The sequence below is a fragment of the Colius striatus genome, chromosome 5 (assembly GCF_028858725.1).
Source record: "Colius striatus isolate bColStr4 chromosome 5, bColStr4.1.hap1, whole genome shotgun sequence".
NCBI lineage: Eukaryota > Metazoa > Chordata > Aves > Coliiformes > Coliidae > Colius > Colius striatus.
Window position 1 is genome coordinate 54694674 of NC_084763.1, and position 18028 is coordinate 54712701.

Below are 18028 nucleotides of genomic sequence, written 5' to 3' on the forward strand. Positions count from 1 at the left end.
CAGACATGTCCTCTATGAGGGCTGAGGATTAATGAATTTCTCTTTCTTCAGCAAGCTGAACTTCCTCCTACCCCCCAAAACTAATAGGTAAGAATAAGGGCCAATTCTTTCTTAAAATCATAGAATGGTAGGGGTTGGAAGGGACCTCCAGAGATCATCCAGTCCAATCCCTCTGCAGGAGCAGGGTCACCTAGATCAGGTCACATAGGAACGTGTCCAGGTGGGTCTTGAAGACCTCCAAGGAAGGAGCCTCCACAGCCCCTCTGGGCAGCCTGTGCCAGGGCTCCCTCACTGAAACAGTGAAATAGTTTTTTCTTATATTTAAGTGGAACTTTTTGTGTTCCAGCTTCATCCCATCACCCCTTGTCCTGTGCTGAACAGTTCAATCAATGTCTGAGAGCTATTGAATATTGAGCAGTGGCAGCTGATCTGGCTACTGTGGCCATTGAGTGCTTGGAAGATTCATCTCCTGTTTAAATGCCCAAATTTGCCTTCATGTCTCTGGGCCCCAGTAGTCTATTTTTATTTATTATCCACCTTACTGATTTTAGACTGGGACATGTTGAAGGAAATACAGAATCAAAGATAAAGACATGATTAACAAATCAGAAAGAAGAAGAAGGAAAAAAAACCCCAGAACAGTTTCTCACTTGAATTTTTAACCTCTTGCATAAACCTTTCTCACAAAAATTATCTCCCTTGCTCTGTTGGGTAATAGTCTATGAACTAAACCAAATCAAGTGGGCAAAAGATTTCAGAATCAAATCCAAGTTATAATTCATGCAAGTATTACTGTAGTACAGGTAAATATTCATACTCTGTGCTTCTTGCAGTTAATGTTTACTGAAGTGTTTCACCATGAGGATGAGTGGAACAACTCTGAATCCTTTCATTTCCCTATCTCTGATTTTTAAGGAACAATCCCAGTGCACTTCAGACTTCATGGGAGGGATTCTCCTAGCATGTGGATAAAACATACCCATGAATAAATCTAAAAACCTTGCAAATAATAAAGGTTTCCACAGGTGACTATTTCTCTCTTCAGCTATAATTATTTATGAGAATAGGGATTCTCCTTTGAGTAATGAACACCATCTGCTAACCAGACAGGCAATAATATGGAAAGATCTGTAAATCATCCCTTGCACTATCTTCAATGACTACCTAGATTTTAGCCAGAGGAAAGCAAAGACACCAAATACACATTTCCAGAGTTTTCTATTTGTTGTCTGATTTCCTAGCAACCAACAGCAGGTCAGGTAGTTCTTTTAAGCATGTTCAAGGGAATTCCAGGACCTTTACACTACTAAAAGAGTATCTCCCCTCTCCTTTTTTTCTCAGTTTAACTTCAGGCCTGAACTTTCCAAAATGACTGCAAGGTCTGACAAACTGAGCACATGCTGTATGAAATTTTGCTACAAGAAACTTTTCCACAGTGCAGCTGTCTGTGTATCTGTCAACATAGAGCAGGACAGTGCATCTTTGTGCTGAGAAAAACTTCTAAAGCTGTTTCACTAGGAAAAGAATGGTTTCAGATCATTCTCTATTGTTTTTGTGGGAGACAGAGCCGTGCAGCAATTTCTACTTGTGCATGTTTGCCTTTTGTTTTGGGCCATAAACAGCACAAATTCCATTTATTTGAATAGAAGCAAACTCTAATCTGATGTTTGCAGACAAATGTAAACATTGAGAGAAGGTTTGTATTCACTTCATGGTGATGCCAGAAATAGGAGAGGTTCAATTAGCTGAGATGATTATGTCATCATTTAAACTTTTCCTATTTTGATATCTTAATAAAGCAGTCAGGCTGCTTTCATATGGGAATGACTTTCCAGGTTAAATCATAAAGTATTTCTTGGCTTGCTTTTGAAAAAAAGGAAAAAGAGATGGTACATACAAATGCAAGCTTCAAAAAGACAGGGCTGGTATTTCTCCTGAAGTTTTCCTTGAAAATGCAAAATCCATCCATCTATTCACATCCATTCATACATTTATATAAATAAATATGCATCTGCATCTTTAGCCTGAACAACATTCATACAATCATAGAATGGTAGGGGTTGGAAGGGACCTTTAGAGATGATCTGGTCCAACCTCCCTGCAGAAGCAGGTCCCACCTAGATCAGGTGGCACAGGAAAGTGTCCAGGCAGGTCTTGAAGACCTCCAAGGAAGGAGCCTCCCCACCCTCCCTGGGCAGCCTGTTCCTGTTCCATTCACGTGAATGGAATTTGTTTGATATCTTTTCTGATTATTTTAAATATCTGCTGAGGCAAATTACAAAGCCTAGAATAAGCACCTCAAGGCAGGGAATGTCTCCCAAAGTAATGCACAAATAATATGAAAAAATACTTGCAGTTTAGATTTCCTTGATGGCTTGTATCTATGATCCAATCAGACAAAGGAATGATGCTACAAGGATTTTGTGGCTAGTGAAAATGGGGAAGTGACTGAATAAATGAGGGATCAAATTCTAAGCTCATCTTTTACAAATGTTCAAAACAAACGTTTGTGAATAGTAAAGACCCATAATATTCCAGGAACTGAAATAGAAGCTGTGAAGTCAGTGAGTGAAAGTTTACTTCTCATTTTGAAGCAGTATTTCTGGACTATTTATTTATTTTATCCTAAGAGTAGCCAAAGCTTTCACAGACAAGATTTGTGAGCATTTAAAAAAGGATTTATCTAACTTTATTTGAGTTTTTCTCACTGTAGTGTTCCACAGATGTAACAAGTGAGTTTAAAGGCAGGACCATTTGTTTTAATCTCTTAAGTATTTCTGGAAATGCTTTGTTAAAACAATCTAGCATCTATTGGTTTGGGTGTTTTTTTTCACAAGGGCACAACAGAACTGATTCTTCCTTTACCCATATAACAGCAGAAGCATAGTATATAGACTTTCTGCCAGTCCACAGATTATGTGTGTGCTCTGGTGTGTGGGTATGTGCTTGCATATGCAGGTCAGTTAAAATAGTTCAAATGTGAAGTTCTCCTGTTTGCAAAGATCAGTGAGTCCTTTTTTTTCATCTATTGGGGAATACTTAATAATACATAAACTCAAGCAAGTTCTGATGTTTGCAAACAAAGTATCATCACTTTAAGAAGGATCACTTTGAACAAAAAGACTTTTCTGGGAACTTTTTATGGTTGGAAGACAGGAAATGGCACATTAATACCACTTTACTGTTGTTATTCGTGTGCTTCACATACCTCATCCAGAGAATATCCACTGAGCTCCAAGAAAATACAAACCACTCTGGAGAAGGGATTGTGAGTGATGTGAATGCTACCTGTGAGGGCTGCATAGAAAGAAAGGTCTGTGCCTCAAAGCACAGCAAACAAGGCTTCCACTCATCTGAGCCATTTCGGGTTTAAATAAAAACCATGTCTTTGTGGCTATCAGGAAGCTCTTAGTAGGAGAAGCTGAGTCATAACTGCCTGTTTAGTTTTAAAATGTTCCCAACCTTCTTCAGGCTGAGATAAATAGCAATTGGCTTTTGTTCTCCCTGCTGAAACTCCCCTGTCCCTTCCCTCCCCGTTCCCACCCCCTCAGGAGCCAAGCCATCCAGTCTGTTTATTGAGAAATCTGTTTCCCAAGCTGCTAAGGCGGCTTTCTCAGCTTCCAGTCTGTCCTCAGTGGCTGTGTCATCCCTGCTCTGGGGTGGGGGGAAGAGCAGGCAAATTCAAATTACAGCTGCAAATTCGGCTTATGTAAGGCTCCCTCCCAACCACACTTTGTTTTTCCTTCCCAATTGTAAAAATCCAACGACCTAGTTTCGGTTAAGAAAAATTAGGCCATCTGAACACAGGGTGGTGGGTTACACTGAAGCTTTATTCCTCACTGTGCTGCAATGTTCATGCATATCAACGTTTCAGAGGCTTAACCCCCAGGGAAAGTAAGTGCAAACCCCTTTTCTGTTTCTCTGTTCAGAGAGACTGAAAGCACAATTGGTTTCAAATACACTTAAAAGCTGCTTTTGCTGCTTGGTTGAGGCATCTGGTACCTTGACCACGTAGCTTTGAAGGGTTATAGAGCATGGTATGCAGGTGGAGAAAAAGGGAGAAGAACTAAGACCGTGCCAATTCACCTGTGAGATCAGCCTCAGCTATAGAAAGGCTTTCCTGGGTTATAGAGAACTACTCTATTGTGTGAATTCTTGTGTTTAAAAGGTGTTTATTTTTCTGCTGATTATTGGGTGCTGGAGTGACAGAAATGTGTGTTACATTGTGGGCATGGCTGGAGTCTTCCTCACATCTGCAGTAGATGCCTCTTTTTCAGCTTAAAATAACTCCTTGTTGCCTTGCTTCCTTTCAGACCTGCTGCCCTTCCCTCTCATAGATTTGTATTTTCCAGTCCTAAAAGTCCTAGAGCCAACTGTGCCAAACCTGAACTCTAGTTTTCAGTGAGGAGCTGAAAGATGCTATGGTAGAGATGCTGGCAAATGCTTCTGGCTCTTAGTAGTTAGCCTTTAATAACCACAAGTTTGTCACAGAAGGTGTTGAGGAAAGTGCTTGCATTTAAATGAAGATCATGATTTATAGCTTCCCAAAGGGAAATGAAAAAGTGTTAAGCAATGGCCAAAGATCCCTTGTTCAAGTTGCAAATGATGCTCAGACTTAATAGAGATTAGGGAAGTTTTACACATCTGTGTGGACTGGTTTATGTTATAAAATATCTCCTCTAACTAAAACTTCTACTACAGATGCTGTTTATCACTTCTGACATACCACACTATTGGCCTCTGGGGATACAGAGCTCATGATTTGTTAGATGGTTTAATTAAGTATTTTGAGGCTTTGTTGCTATGTGGCAGAAGCTCTCCTCTGTAGATGAAGCCAAAGAGAGTGTGGACTTTACTTACAAATCTTCAGTGACCCCATAAAAGCTGTGTAAGCATAACATTAGCTAGTATCTAAATGAAGCACTTAAAGGGCTTGTATTTGTAGTGAGGTAAAAAAAATATGCTGCCACAAAGCAGAGCAACACACATGTGAAATCAGATCAAACACACAGTCCCTTGACTTCAGACACGCTACTGACCTCTCGAAATGTGATGCTTCACCATGAGTGCAGCTGATCTAGGTTTGCCCTGGCAGTGGAAAGGGTTGCTGAGCCTTCCCACCCTGTACCCCAGGGAATGGGTCAGGGAAGGCACCTTCCACGGAACTTAACAAAAGGAGGTGAGTGCAGCAGTTGCCACGTATCCATAAAATGATGACCAAACCACAGCCTCAGGTCTTCAGCTGTTTTGTGCTGTCAAATCTAGGCCTGCATTTAATGTAGCTCATAATATGCAAGAACTGAATCACCCAAGGGGCTGGGGGTAGGGGGTGAGGTTAGGACAAGAATTTCCTATCTGAAAATACACAGCTTTTCAAACATGGATGTCTGACAACTGCACAGTTGCCATTCAATAAAAGAGAACATTAAACTCACCAATTGTCAGAAGGACAGTTTATCCGCCGTGACTTGGCAGCTTGTAATCGTGCTCAGTTGGCTGAGGGCAATTTCATTGTCTTTAATGATTTTCTAAAGCAGTGGGAAAGAGCATTTTTACAACAATAGGAAGCCCTCCCCATGATAACTTAGTTTGTGTCTTAGTTGAGGTCACTAACAGATGAGGATGGATCTGATTCAGCTTTTCTAGAACTGATCAAAGTTAGAGGCCACTAAAAAAGATGTCACCTTTTCTGCTCTGTCTTTGTCTCTTCACCTGTCAAAGCAGATGCTGAAGTACAATGAGAAACATGCCAAAACAGGAGATGAAGTGCTCACTACATGGACAGTGCCAGCAGGTCTAGCCTGCCATTCCTGAGTTTCTCTTCCCTTCTAGACCATGGTTCCCTGTGACAGAGAAGACCCTCAAGCCCAGTATACATATTTGTGTATGAAATGGGTGCTAATGCCTGTTCTCATTGCAGAGCTGCCTGTGAGTTTTTCCAGTGACCCTCACTGACTGAGGTGCTTTGCTGTGTTGTCAGGTTGTGGAGGAGAACTCTATGGCCCTTCTGGTTCATTTCACAGCCCTGGCTACCCCAACAGTTACCCAGGCAACAAGGAATGCATCTGGTACATCCACACAGCTCCTGGTAGCAGCATCCAACTCACCATTCACGAATTCGACATTGAATATCACCCAAACTGTGACTATGATGTTTTGGAGGTAAGAGCATCAGATTTATTCCTCAAAAAATAGACAAGTAACATTTTTTTTTTCTGTCTGGAGCAGATAATCCCAAGAACTGCAGGAACAGAACAAAGAATTCTAGTGCAGTTTCTCATTTCTGCTATGGTTACAGTTATGCTCTGCAGATACTGTCACAGAAGCCACGATGCTCTTCTTGGGTTTTGCTTTTATGCCTTTGGTGTTTGCATATCTTACTGAATAATGATGCTCAGCACTGTACACTTCCTAACAAGAGAAAAAAACTGCTTTGAAAAACTACAAAGAACTGAATGTAGGTTGCTGTATGATGGAGATAAAATTTCCTGATGTAAAGAAAGATAATGGATCACTCAGGGGACAGCTAAAGTGAGACCTTGTGTAGGACCTTCTGAGGAACTGGGGAGATTTATAACCCCAGGTGCTGAAAAGTATAAAGAAACTTTGTACTTGAAATAAAGAGTAAAAGAAGCAGCAGTATCCTAGTCAGCTTAGGGAAGCTGAACAAGGAGAAAAGGATTTACTAAGACTGTAGTCTAAGACTGTATGGTCCTGTTATATATGACATCTGTGTGCTTCATGTTGGGAAGCAGCCAAGGTGACCAATCCCATCTAACAGATTTGAAGTACAGGATGAAGGAATAGGAAATAGCTTCAGGAAGAAATTCTTTAGAGGTGTAGACTTTCTAGGTTGCTCTCACTAGAGACATTTGAGATCACTAATGGAGGTATAGTTGATGTGTCTTTTGATGTTAGTACATAGATAATATTTGAATGAACCTAAAAGATGGATTAAGAAGTCTTGTACCACACCACTGAGGCCTTTCTTCTTTTCTCCTGGATAGTACAATGTGTGACTGGCATAGAGCTAGACAGCTTTCTGCCCAGTGTGCCTTTGACACAGTGTGTTTCAGAGATCACTAAGGTTCCAGAGTTCTTTCACTCTCATGTTATCTTCCCAAGATTATTCTTCAGTTTCTGAAGTCTGCATTTTCTTATAGTTGCCCTCCTGATTTCACTTTTGCCCTATCTCTTCCTGGTTTTAACAGGAGCTCAAAGTCAGTACTAAGGCAGCTCTGCACCCTGATGTGCTTCCCTGTCCCATTAACTCTGTCTACTCTCTGAAATAGGAAGCTGTCTTGTAATAAAAATTCCCCATTAACACAAAACTTGGTTACTTGGATGCATTTAGCTTTGGCTTAGAAACACCCTCACCCCTTGTACTTGGTAGACAATATAGGAAAATTCTAGGAGTTCTTTCCCATCACAGCACCTTTGCTGCTGACTTCATTTTTGTACCATAGTTACTCGAATATTTCTCTTGTACATTTCCCAGAAGCATATTTGTTCTTGTAAAATGCAGCAACTGTCTCCCTTTTTCTCTGATGATGCCTCCTAAACAAGCTGTCCCTTCCATATCACTGTCCCAACAGTGCCATATGCTTCAGCAAGACTGTGCAATAATACTTGCAAAAGTTTTATGTGTGAAATCTTCAATTTTCCCCTTGGCTTCTGCCTGCTCAAATGTTTGACACACACTTCTTTAATCCTTTACCTTGTTTCTTTTATGACACTGTTGCACTCTTTCTTTCTGTCTTCCCTATCAGATTCCATTCCTTTTACAAACATCCAGAAATTTGAAGTTGTTCTTAAAGATCTTTTCTAGAAGCATTTCATGGAAATAGAAGCCACAATTTGGACACAATGAAAAAGTAAAAATTAGTTTTAAATGTCTTCTGTTGAAAATACATACACAGAGAAAAATGAGCATGTCTGCTTCATTCCATGATGACATCTTCCCTTTAACATGGACCAGATTATTGTAAACTATAAATGATGTAAACTATAGATGATATACATCTGCCACAGCAAGATGTAGCTCTGAGATGAAAAGGGGAAGGAATACTGTCAACCATCTCCTTACTGGATGGTCTGATCCTCTTATTTAAACACAAAGAAATATCAAGTACTGTCATAATTCTTAATTCTCTGTCAAAGCCAGGCTCTCTCCTTGATGGCAGTTATATCTAAACAGGGATTAGTTTTATTCCCAGAAAATCTGTGTCATGAGGGTGACCAACCACATAAAACCAGTTTTCTGTTGCTCATAACTGTGGAATGCTGACTGTTAACAATAAATGGAGCTAACAGGGCAGAAGCAGATGATAAGAACAGATTTAAACCACGGGCTTTATGGCAGTGTTGCATCCCTGCTATGCCATCCAACGCAGTTTTATCTCTGAGTCGAGTACCCTGGTCAGACTACATGTTTTTATTTTTATCTGTTTGTAGCTCAGACATCCTGTGACTCTTTGTGAGCCACTCCCTACAATTCATTCTTTCCATCCATTCTCTTTTCCCTCTTCTTTTTGGTTATTTTTCATGTGGTAACTATTGGTTTTCCTCTTTGTAGCCAAAACTAACGTTTTATTGTTTTTTGTCATGGAAACACTCTAACTTGTTTTTGTTCCAGCCCTTGTGAAAGTATCTGATTAATTGAACTGACATGAAGGAGAAAAGAAAATACACTCCTAACTCTAAAGAGCATGCCTTTGACTGTGTTTTTTCTTTTGAAACTGTACAGAAGGCTGTTGCTGAACTGTTAACAATATAAAGGAGACCCACAAAACTCAGATTTCCATCAGTATTTCTTCCCCAATCCTTAAGTTTCTTCCAGCAGGGAAATTATAAGTGTTCAGCTTGGGCCAAGTTCATTTCTGAGGTAATACTACAGAAATGAGCGAGGTTTAAGTCAGAGCTGGGTTTGGTCTCCTTGTGCAGATGGCCCCAGGGAGCACCAGGGATGATACGAGAGGCTGGTCCGTGATGCTTATTAGATGCATATTCGAAACTCCTGCTGTTTCTTCTGCCACATAGCTTCTCTGGGCTGGTTTAGATTATTAAGAGCATGTATTACTGCTAGATCTCCTGCTGTGGCTCTGACTCAGGGAGTATACCACAAACACATTTTAAAACTCGCCTGTTGAACAGACTTCTGACAGATGCAGCCGTCACTGGGTCTCACAAGCAGCCAAGCAGTAAGATTTCTTCTGAGCTTCCAGCAGACAAACATGTTGCTTCCCCAGGCTGTCTGCTGCCTTACAGATTCTAACTCTGAGACGTGATTTCATCCGTTCTGAACTCTGTGATTGCCTTGAGATGATCGATTGGACAGAGGAACCATTATCCATTGAAGTCATGCAGCTCTCCTGCAGGATGCAAAAAAAGAGTGCAGTCTCAGCCAAAAGAAAAATATTCAGCCTATGTAATCATCAACTAAAACAACTTACAGTCTTCCAAACATCTAACAGACTATGGCATTTATAAAAACATTAATTCCTTCTTTCTTCTGGGGATGCAAGTTCCAGCTTCTGAGGTCTCACATTACCCTGATACCTCTAATAGCAGAGCAGTGTCAGGCCCAGTGAGCAGTTAGTGATCAATCCAATCGTGTAGCACTGTGCAACACTTAGCCCTGGAGGTGGTGGAAGCAGCTCAGTGACTTGTAAATCTTACTCAGGTATTTAGCTTGGACAGAACCCAGACTTCTTCTGAGGTTAAAAAAGTATCCAGCAGAGCTTATTAAAATAGTGAGTTTCCACTCATCGAGGAACAATTAGAGGCAAAAGGGCTGGTTCTTACAGTACTGCCACATTCTGATTCATAGATCCTTTTTCTTTTACCTTTTTGATGTTTATAAGACACAAAATACTGGAGCAGACTTGAGATGCCACTAGTAGGAAGATCCTGATGGGATTTGCTGCCTCATCTTCCTATTCCCTGGTTTAGTTCTTAGAACATGCCATTCTCTAGTTTGGTTTTAGGATTTGTAGATGATATTTTCTGATACAATGACAATCTTATCTATTGCTAGTCAAGTTGCTAAAAGACAATAGCACACTCTTTTACTTGGTGTATATCTTCTTCAAACAGTTTTCACACTTGAGGTTTCAGTCACAGCTGCTGTCCTACCAGCATGGATATACCAATGGATGGTGGAAGACCCTTAATATCAAGTGGCATTTTATTAACATGCAAGAGCAAAGAAAATTCAATAATTGAAGGCAGCATGCACCAAAATCACATGTCTGGGGTTGAAAACTTCACTGAGCATGTGTGTTTTCTTCAGCTTTGAGGGAGAAGACTAAGGAAGGAGAGCCAGTTCCACCAGTTGTAAATGGGCTCAAACTAAAATCCCACAGGCCTTCTGGAAAACAAAAAACAAGACTAACAAAGCTTCAACACTGCCATGAAATTCACTTCAATTGGTTTGAAAATGCATTATAGAGAACACAATACTGTTGAAAGTGTCTAAGAGAGTGATAGTCTTCAGGTTTATAACTGCCTGAAGCACATATCTTCTGAGAAGGAAATAATAACTTTTAAAAGCCCAAACCTGTCTTCTGTGGCTGTTTTTATATCCCCACAGAAGCAAGGTGCTAACTCTAGAGGGGTGGGGAAAGAAGAATGTGTCAAAAGCCCCCAAAGCAAAAAAAATCTTATTTAATGGTAACTGTTTTGAAATTGTCTACAATTTCATACTTGCACCAGGTGGTTCAGATACCAAGTGAACATGCAGCAGAAGTAACTGCATTAGCTACTTTGCATTTCAAAATGTGGAATCACTATCAATACTACAGATATTTGTTTTCTCCTTGCTAAACAGTTCTTACATATTCTATGTGGCAGATGGTCTCTTTGACAAACTTTGACAGTGTTTCTTCCATTTCTAGGTCTATGGTGGCCCTGATTTCCTCTCTCCCAGACTAGCCCAGCTGTGTGTTTCAAGGTCAGCACAGAACCCCCTGCGAGTCTCTACTACTGGCAATTCAGCCATCGTCCGTTTCAAGACAGACGCAGCACTGACAGGGAAAGGTTTTAATGCCTCCTGGCAAGAAAATCCAGGTGGTGAGTATACTGATTAATACCATGAGAAATTCAGTAAGTCTGAGAATTGAGGATCAGCCATGCAAGCATTTAAAGTAGCTAAAATGGATAAGACTGAAAACTGAAGGAAAATTTGGATGTTACTGGCTTTGGTAACACTAAGAGATGCTGAAAAACACAGAGGGGAATCAAGCTAAAATCTGGGGCTATTTATGTATTTTGTAACAATCTACCTTCTTGGGGTTTCTTCTCTACATAATTAATGAAGATATTTCTCTAATCAGAGGAGAAGTTTTGTATACTAGCAGTTCTTCCTACCCACTCACACACCCAGAGTCATTTATTACCTCAATGATGCTTTTGGTTTTAAACTGTTAAGTGAAAAATATCTGATAATCTTAGCTTGGAGAACTTGCCAGACTCCAGAAATATTTGGAGTGATTAATAAATACTTTAACTCTGTAAGCTAAAGTTTGTCCATCCCCTATGTGATTATTTATTGAAAGCCTTACTGGTAGTCAGTAACAAGCCCCAACCACGTGTCTGTACATGGGAGTTCTTATGAAAAGGCCAATTATTGGAAAATAATTGCAATGAAAAGTGAGGAGAGGCAGATTTTAATTCTTGCACTATTTATTGGTTAAGCACACTGATTCATTACTTTTTCAAGGTTTCTAATTCTCCATTCTCACAAGTTTTATGAGAAAAGCACAAGATTTTTTTTTACAATAGTTCTTTGAATTAATCCCCTTCCAAGATTTGGCAGCTCATATTTTCCTAGGCCCCCTGAAGCTTTCTCATCCTTTTAGAGCATCTTGGCTGTTAAAATCCAACCCCCCTCTAGTCTCTAAAATATCCTGCCACCAGAATGTAGTAACAATATAGTTTCTATGCTACCCACAGGCTACCTCCACCTATGGAATTCCCAATGTCTTTCTCTCACTCTCCTTGGTCCCTTTACAACATATAAAAGTCCATTTGTTCATGTTAGACCTATTGAAAGCCCTGGCACTTCCTGCAGAGGATCTGTCATTCCAGGCTGTTTAAATATTCATGAGCATTGGAGCCATTCTGGTCAGAAATACCAAAGGGAAGCCCTCAGCTGCATGGGTGGAGAAGTAGAAACTTCAGGCTTGCACTTGTACTGCTCATGGGGCATCTACCTGCAGCCCGGGGCTGGAAAGAATACTGACAGGCATTATTGTTGGATATTCACCAATAATGACAACGTTATACTTCCCTGATAGTCATTTCCATTGATTTTTGTTGTGGACAGGACACTTCCACAGATGAAACACTCAGTTTACAAAAGGTTAGTGTAGAAAATACAAAGATGGAGGTGAAGATTCTGTGATTCTGCGATTCTCTTCTTTCCTTAGTTTGAAAATAGAGATGGGATCTTGCTAAACATAAAAAGGCTTGTGATTAAAACTCTTCACGTCTTTTTCAGGCTGTGGTGGCATTTTCCAAGCTACCAGTGGGGAAATCCATTCTCCAAACTACCCTCAACCTTATAACAACAACACAGATTGTTCTTGGGTTATCCAAGTCGACTACGGCCACAGAGTCCTATTGAATTTCACGGATTTTGACATTGAAAATCACCATTCATGTAACTATGACAATGTTGCAGTAAGTAACAACAGACATTTCAAAAGTTTCCTGAATGAATCTGGTGAAATGCTTGCAAAAGAGGAAGCTTACTGGGCAGCCTAGGCTGCAGCTGGTTTTGCACTGTGTAGTGTCATATTCATATCGATTCACTAAATGTACAGCTAAACAGTATGAAGTAGGCAACACAAATGTATTTCTGCATTGTTTCAGGTTCTCACTTGAAGGATCTTTTCTTGAAAGCAGTGCATGTTGCATCCTGGCAGGACATTTTTCCTTTTGGTGGCGTGAGTTGTAGTTAGTACCACAGAAATAACCTCACGTGTAGATGACTTTCCCATTGGTAGTGCAGTTTACAACAGCTTGCTACATGCCATAGGACAAACTGCCCACATACATAACAGATTGCCCACACTCTGTTACAAACTCAGGAGAGAGGAAGGTCTACATCCAGAGGGAATTGTGTCTGGCTGGTTTTCTTTATGTATGCATTGTGTATTCAGGTGTTCCCTGGCTGTCTGTTTAATTGCTGCTCTCTTAAAAGCTTCATCTTGCTGTTGGTTTGTGAGCTTTTTGTGATGTCACAGAAGTTCTGCTCTATCACTGCACAGCAATGAAGAAATCTTCACATCTCCACTTGGCATTTTGGGAGCAAGGATGTGAAATCCTGACCTTTGATGTCAGATTGCACTTCACTCAGTACAAAGGCATGTGTGAACAGTACCAGTCAGATAAAACACAGTGGCTGTAGCCCAAAATCCAGCTTTCCTCTCCTTGATAAACTGTCATTCACAGAGAACTCGATTTGGCATGAACTGAGACTCTTTTGAAGACAGCATCAGCTTTAACAGCATTGGGTCTGGCTCTGAGCTGGGGAGAGTTGTGAGCAACTTCTTACAGGAGCCATCTTTACAGCCCCTTCCCCCTTACCAGAAAAGGCTATCAGGTCAAACCATGACACCTTGTAAAGCTTTTTTGATACTGAATGAGGAAAAAAACGAATATGTCCTCATTTTGCTGAGTATAACTGAAGATTTCATTTGGCCACAAAGCAATGTACAATGAGTGTTCATTTTATTGTGGTTCTGAAGCATAGGGAAATATGTCTTTTTTAGTTACATTATTGAACTATATCAGGAGATCATTGAAAGGGAAAAGCTATTTGAAGAATTTCCAAATTAAGGACTAGATTCTGAAAAGACCTGATTAAACAAGTTTCTCTCTTAAACCTGATGCTAATGGATGTATGTACCTCTCTGAATATGTAGTAGAGCATAAGGTCCAGGAGCTCCTTGCAGTTGCAGGCACAACTCCCATATCCTTCATAGGCTGGATGTAAGCTCTGGGTTTTTAATCACTGAAAGACAGCAATCCCTCATCTGTCAGAGGAGATGACTGAGCTCTTTGCAGACTGGTTTTGTGCAGTGCAGTGACATCCCATTTCCTCTGTTGCCATAAGAGTATGTGTTCCTTGCTTCTGCTTTTTGAGGAGTGGTGGATGAAGAAGCTGCCCATCAGTGCAAGCACAACTGAAGCAGCAATGTGAGAGGGAGGGAGATTTAAATTTACTGCAGGCATCAGTCACTGACTGCCAAATAAAGGGTGGTTTGAAAATGGATGATACAGAATGCTGACTTGAGGCCAAGAGATAATGAAGGGCTCTGGTGTATGAAGTAAAGAAGGGCTCTTCAGGACTAATGCAGAAAGACCAGCAGGGCAAGAAAGGAGTGGATAGGGTTTCTTTCTCTACCTGGTATGCCAATAAGCAGAAAATTACTTGTTACCAACACCTGGGTCTGTTTTGTGTTCATCTCATTCCATACTCACACAGTAATAGGAGAATACAGTGGGGAGACAGAGTGCTGGAAATATATAAGTACATGTCTGACAGGATGGTTTAGGAATTGCATTCCAAAATCTGTGTAAATGGAAAATATGGACAGCTAAGGAAGCTGATGGGTTGTTTTTCTCTCTCTAATATGGGAATAACTACTGTGTATGAGTAACACAGTGGTTCCACCCTTTTCTGGTTTTTAAATTTTTACTTATCTTTATGGGTTTTATTTGCTCTGTGAGTTCTCCTGGGGCTCCTCTCCACCCTTGAGTGTACCATTGACCTTTTCCTTTATCCTTCCCCTCTAGACTCAGTCGTTTTTCCCTGCATTATGACTTGATTTTTTTAAACATGTTTTTTAAGTATTTGTACTGTAAATTCCTTTCTATGGAGAACAGATGAAAATGTCTTTTTTTCCTGTAATGTTTTCCATTGGACATTTGTTATGTGAGCAAAATGGAGGGGTGGAAAATACTCGTCTGCTGCTTCTTGGCTACTGCAACTCCAAAAAGCCCAGTTCATTTTTTCAGTTCTGTTCACACGTGAATCTGAGCACAGATCTAGGTTCAGCCAACTTAATTCTAAGCCCATAGCAGTAACCCACGGTGTAACTGCTCTGAGCTCCCTCTAGAGACGATGGATGGAGTGCACAGCGAGTAGTCAAGCCCACCAAAAAGCGTGTTCTTCATTCATTTAGCTTATAATTTAGCTTATCCATTTAGTTTATCCCTCAGTTTTGTACTTTATCTGTTCTCAAAACAGATGAGCATCTCTTCATCTGCTAAGTGAGAAAGTATAGCCTTTACTTTCTCTGCTATGATATATAACTCAGTTAAAGAAGAGCATAACATCTTTGAGAAGACCTTTTGCTGTCACTGTCACTATACCAAGTTAAAAAAAACCCACTTTGTATACCAATCCCTTTCTATCTGGAGAGTGTGTCTTAGAACAGACAAATTTCTTTCTTTGAAGGAAAACAGAGGGAAAGAAATAGAAAGTGCACTAATTCCTGTATTTTTTGCCTTTGTTCTTAATATTGCATCTGATGCTACACAGAGTCAGTAAGAGTTTCAGATGTTTGGAGACTCGAGCATGTGCCTCAGAAGGCAGTGCCTGTAGCACGAGTCACTGAAAAGGGGAGGGAGAAATAGTTTGCTCTTTCAGTGCCTCTGGGTAAATATTATTTTTCTTTCCTGTTGCAGTATAACAAGTAGTACACAGGAATGTAGACATGTGAACCTCTGGGAGCTAGAGAGAAGGCATGACTTCATTTATTGCAGGTGCTGTCAGAAGGGATCTTCCAAGAGAGGACAGCTAGAACATTTCTGACTAAGAAGACAAAAATTACCTCTTTTTTGTCATGTGCTTTTGCAAAATGTCAGGGACTGGCACATCTTTCATATGAGGAAAGGCTGCAGGAACTGGGGCTGTTTAGTCTGGAGAAGAGGAGATTGAGGGCAGATCTTATTAACATTTACAAATATCTAAAGGGTGGGTGTCAGGAGGTTGGGACATCCCTCTTTTCTATAGTAGATAGTAAGAGGACAAGGGGTGATGGGATGAAGCTGGAACACAAAAAGTTCCACTTAAACATAAGAAAGAACTATTTGACTGTTTCAGTGAGGGAGCCCTGGCACAGGCTGCCCAGAGGGGTTGTGGAGGCTCCTTCCTTGGAGATCTTCAAGACCCACCTGGACATGTTCCTGTGTGACCTGATCTAGGTGACCCTGCTTCTGCAGGGGGGTTGGACTAGATGATCTCTAAAGGTCCCTTCCAACCCCTACCATTCTATGAAAATGCAGCACACATTTGAAGAAGAAGGCAGTTCTTAGTTCTATCCATTGTAGAAAGGGAAGAGAAAAGCTAATTGCTGCTATGCACAGTGCAAATGAAAACTTAGCTTTTAAGTAAGCAGATACATGATTTTCCTTTACTTGTGCCACAGAAATGCATTTCTCAGATGTTTTCAAAATAACTTTAAGAAGCTGCAGAGAGTCAGAACTTTTTCCTGAACTAGTGTGTGAATATTGTGGTTACTGATTCAGATTCAAGACCAAAATCCTCTGTATAAAATACTTTAAACTAATGAATAGCAGGTGAGAAAAATTGATGTGGCCATACAATATCTGTGTGTTACTGTTCTTGCTTAACTTGTAGCTACCATAACCCCTAAGAGTTGCTTCTATATCTCACTGATTCTTTTGCAGAATTGCTTGAATTGTGTTTTTAGCAAGGGTAAAGGCTAGGAATAATTTCTGGATTTCAGAAAGAGGAGTCAGTAACTGTTCTTCAAGCTGCCCAGAAACAGCAAATACACTTGATTTGGAAAACATTCCTCTGACTTTGTGCTCTTCCAACATTACCACATACTTCTTTATTCCAGAAAGCTCTTGGAATGAAATGCCTACTTAGTCTCTTAGGCTTTCCCATCCTTAGGATCTTCCCAATTGCGAAAGCTGAACTACAAGAGTCTCACAACAGACCATGTGTCAATGGTCATATCCTCAGCTGTGCAGTGTCACAGATCCATTAAAACTAGCAGTTTACATGAACTATAGCCAGACTCTCTCTATGCTCTGTCAATGAAATGCTTATCCTCAGTTCCAGCATTCAGATAAAATCCTCTCAGTACTGTCTAGGGAAAGCAGTGCCTTAATTCCCAAGGGTTATTTTGTCAGTCATCATTTCATTGCCTTGACTTGTGGTTTTTAATGCCAGGCAGTCTGATTTTTATGCAGAATATATATGTACAAAGGAAGAGTGAACACTGCAGAGTATATATTAGAGGGCTGATTGTGGTAGGATGCCAAGAGAGAGGAAAAGATTGAATGGGTGCATATTTTGAGTCTCTTTACCAGGTACTCCTCTTTACAAACACTGCAGGACCTTTAATACTTTGCCACAAGGTCCCACACAGCCAGCTACAGTTACAGACCCAGGGCAAATTGGCTATGTAGGGTGTGTCAGTGGATTAAGCAGGAGTTTTGTTCTCTGTTTCTCAGCTCAGGTCTATTTGTGATAGGTCACCTTTCAGCTACTGCTTCTATTTATTTATTTTCACTACTATGCTCAAAGGCCTTTGAATACTGGAGGCAGAAACAGCGTTGCTACATTGCACAAACTTTCTGGAATTTGAGGCATTTTGAAGTAAAAGAAGACAATAAGAGTGACATTTCTTCTATCCCAATGGCATTATTTTGTTTAAATTTGGGTTTTTTTAATAGTTTTCAACATCCTAGCACCTCAATGTCTTCCAGTGCTCCTGTCCATATTTTTATTGGTATTTTTCTCCATGTTGCTATAGGAGGCTGAGTCACAGATTTCAGTAAATGATGTGCCTATGGTAATGCAGGATGTTAATGCTGAAACAGGAACTGAATTCAATTCTCGTTGCTGCCCAGTAGCCCAAAGGCTCTTCCTCTGTGGATCGTGCAACTGCTGATGAATCCAATGCTCATCAGCTCTGAAATGAGACACGAGGGATCTGAGACTGGCCCATGGCTCCAAACAGCAGCAACAAATCACATCTGCTGG

The 18028-nt window shown here is 40.5% G+C and overlaps 1 protein-coding gene across 1 annotated transcript in view; it reads left to right on the top strand.

Annotated features, from left to right (window-relative positions):
• CUBN (cubilin) overlaps nt 1-18028 on the top strand; it is a 139599-nt gene that overhangs the window by 56610 nt on the left and 64961 nt on the right. The window contains exons 29-31 of the mRNA XM_061996580.1: nt 5981-6162; nt 10896-11070; nt 12500-12681. Coding sequence (XP_061852564.1) covers nt 5981-6162; nt 10896-11070; nt 12500-12681 — 539 coding nt within the window. The remainder of the gene's footprint in view (nt 1-5980; nt 6163-10895; nt 11071-12499; nt 12682-18028) is intronic.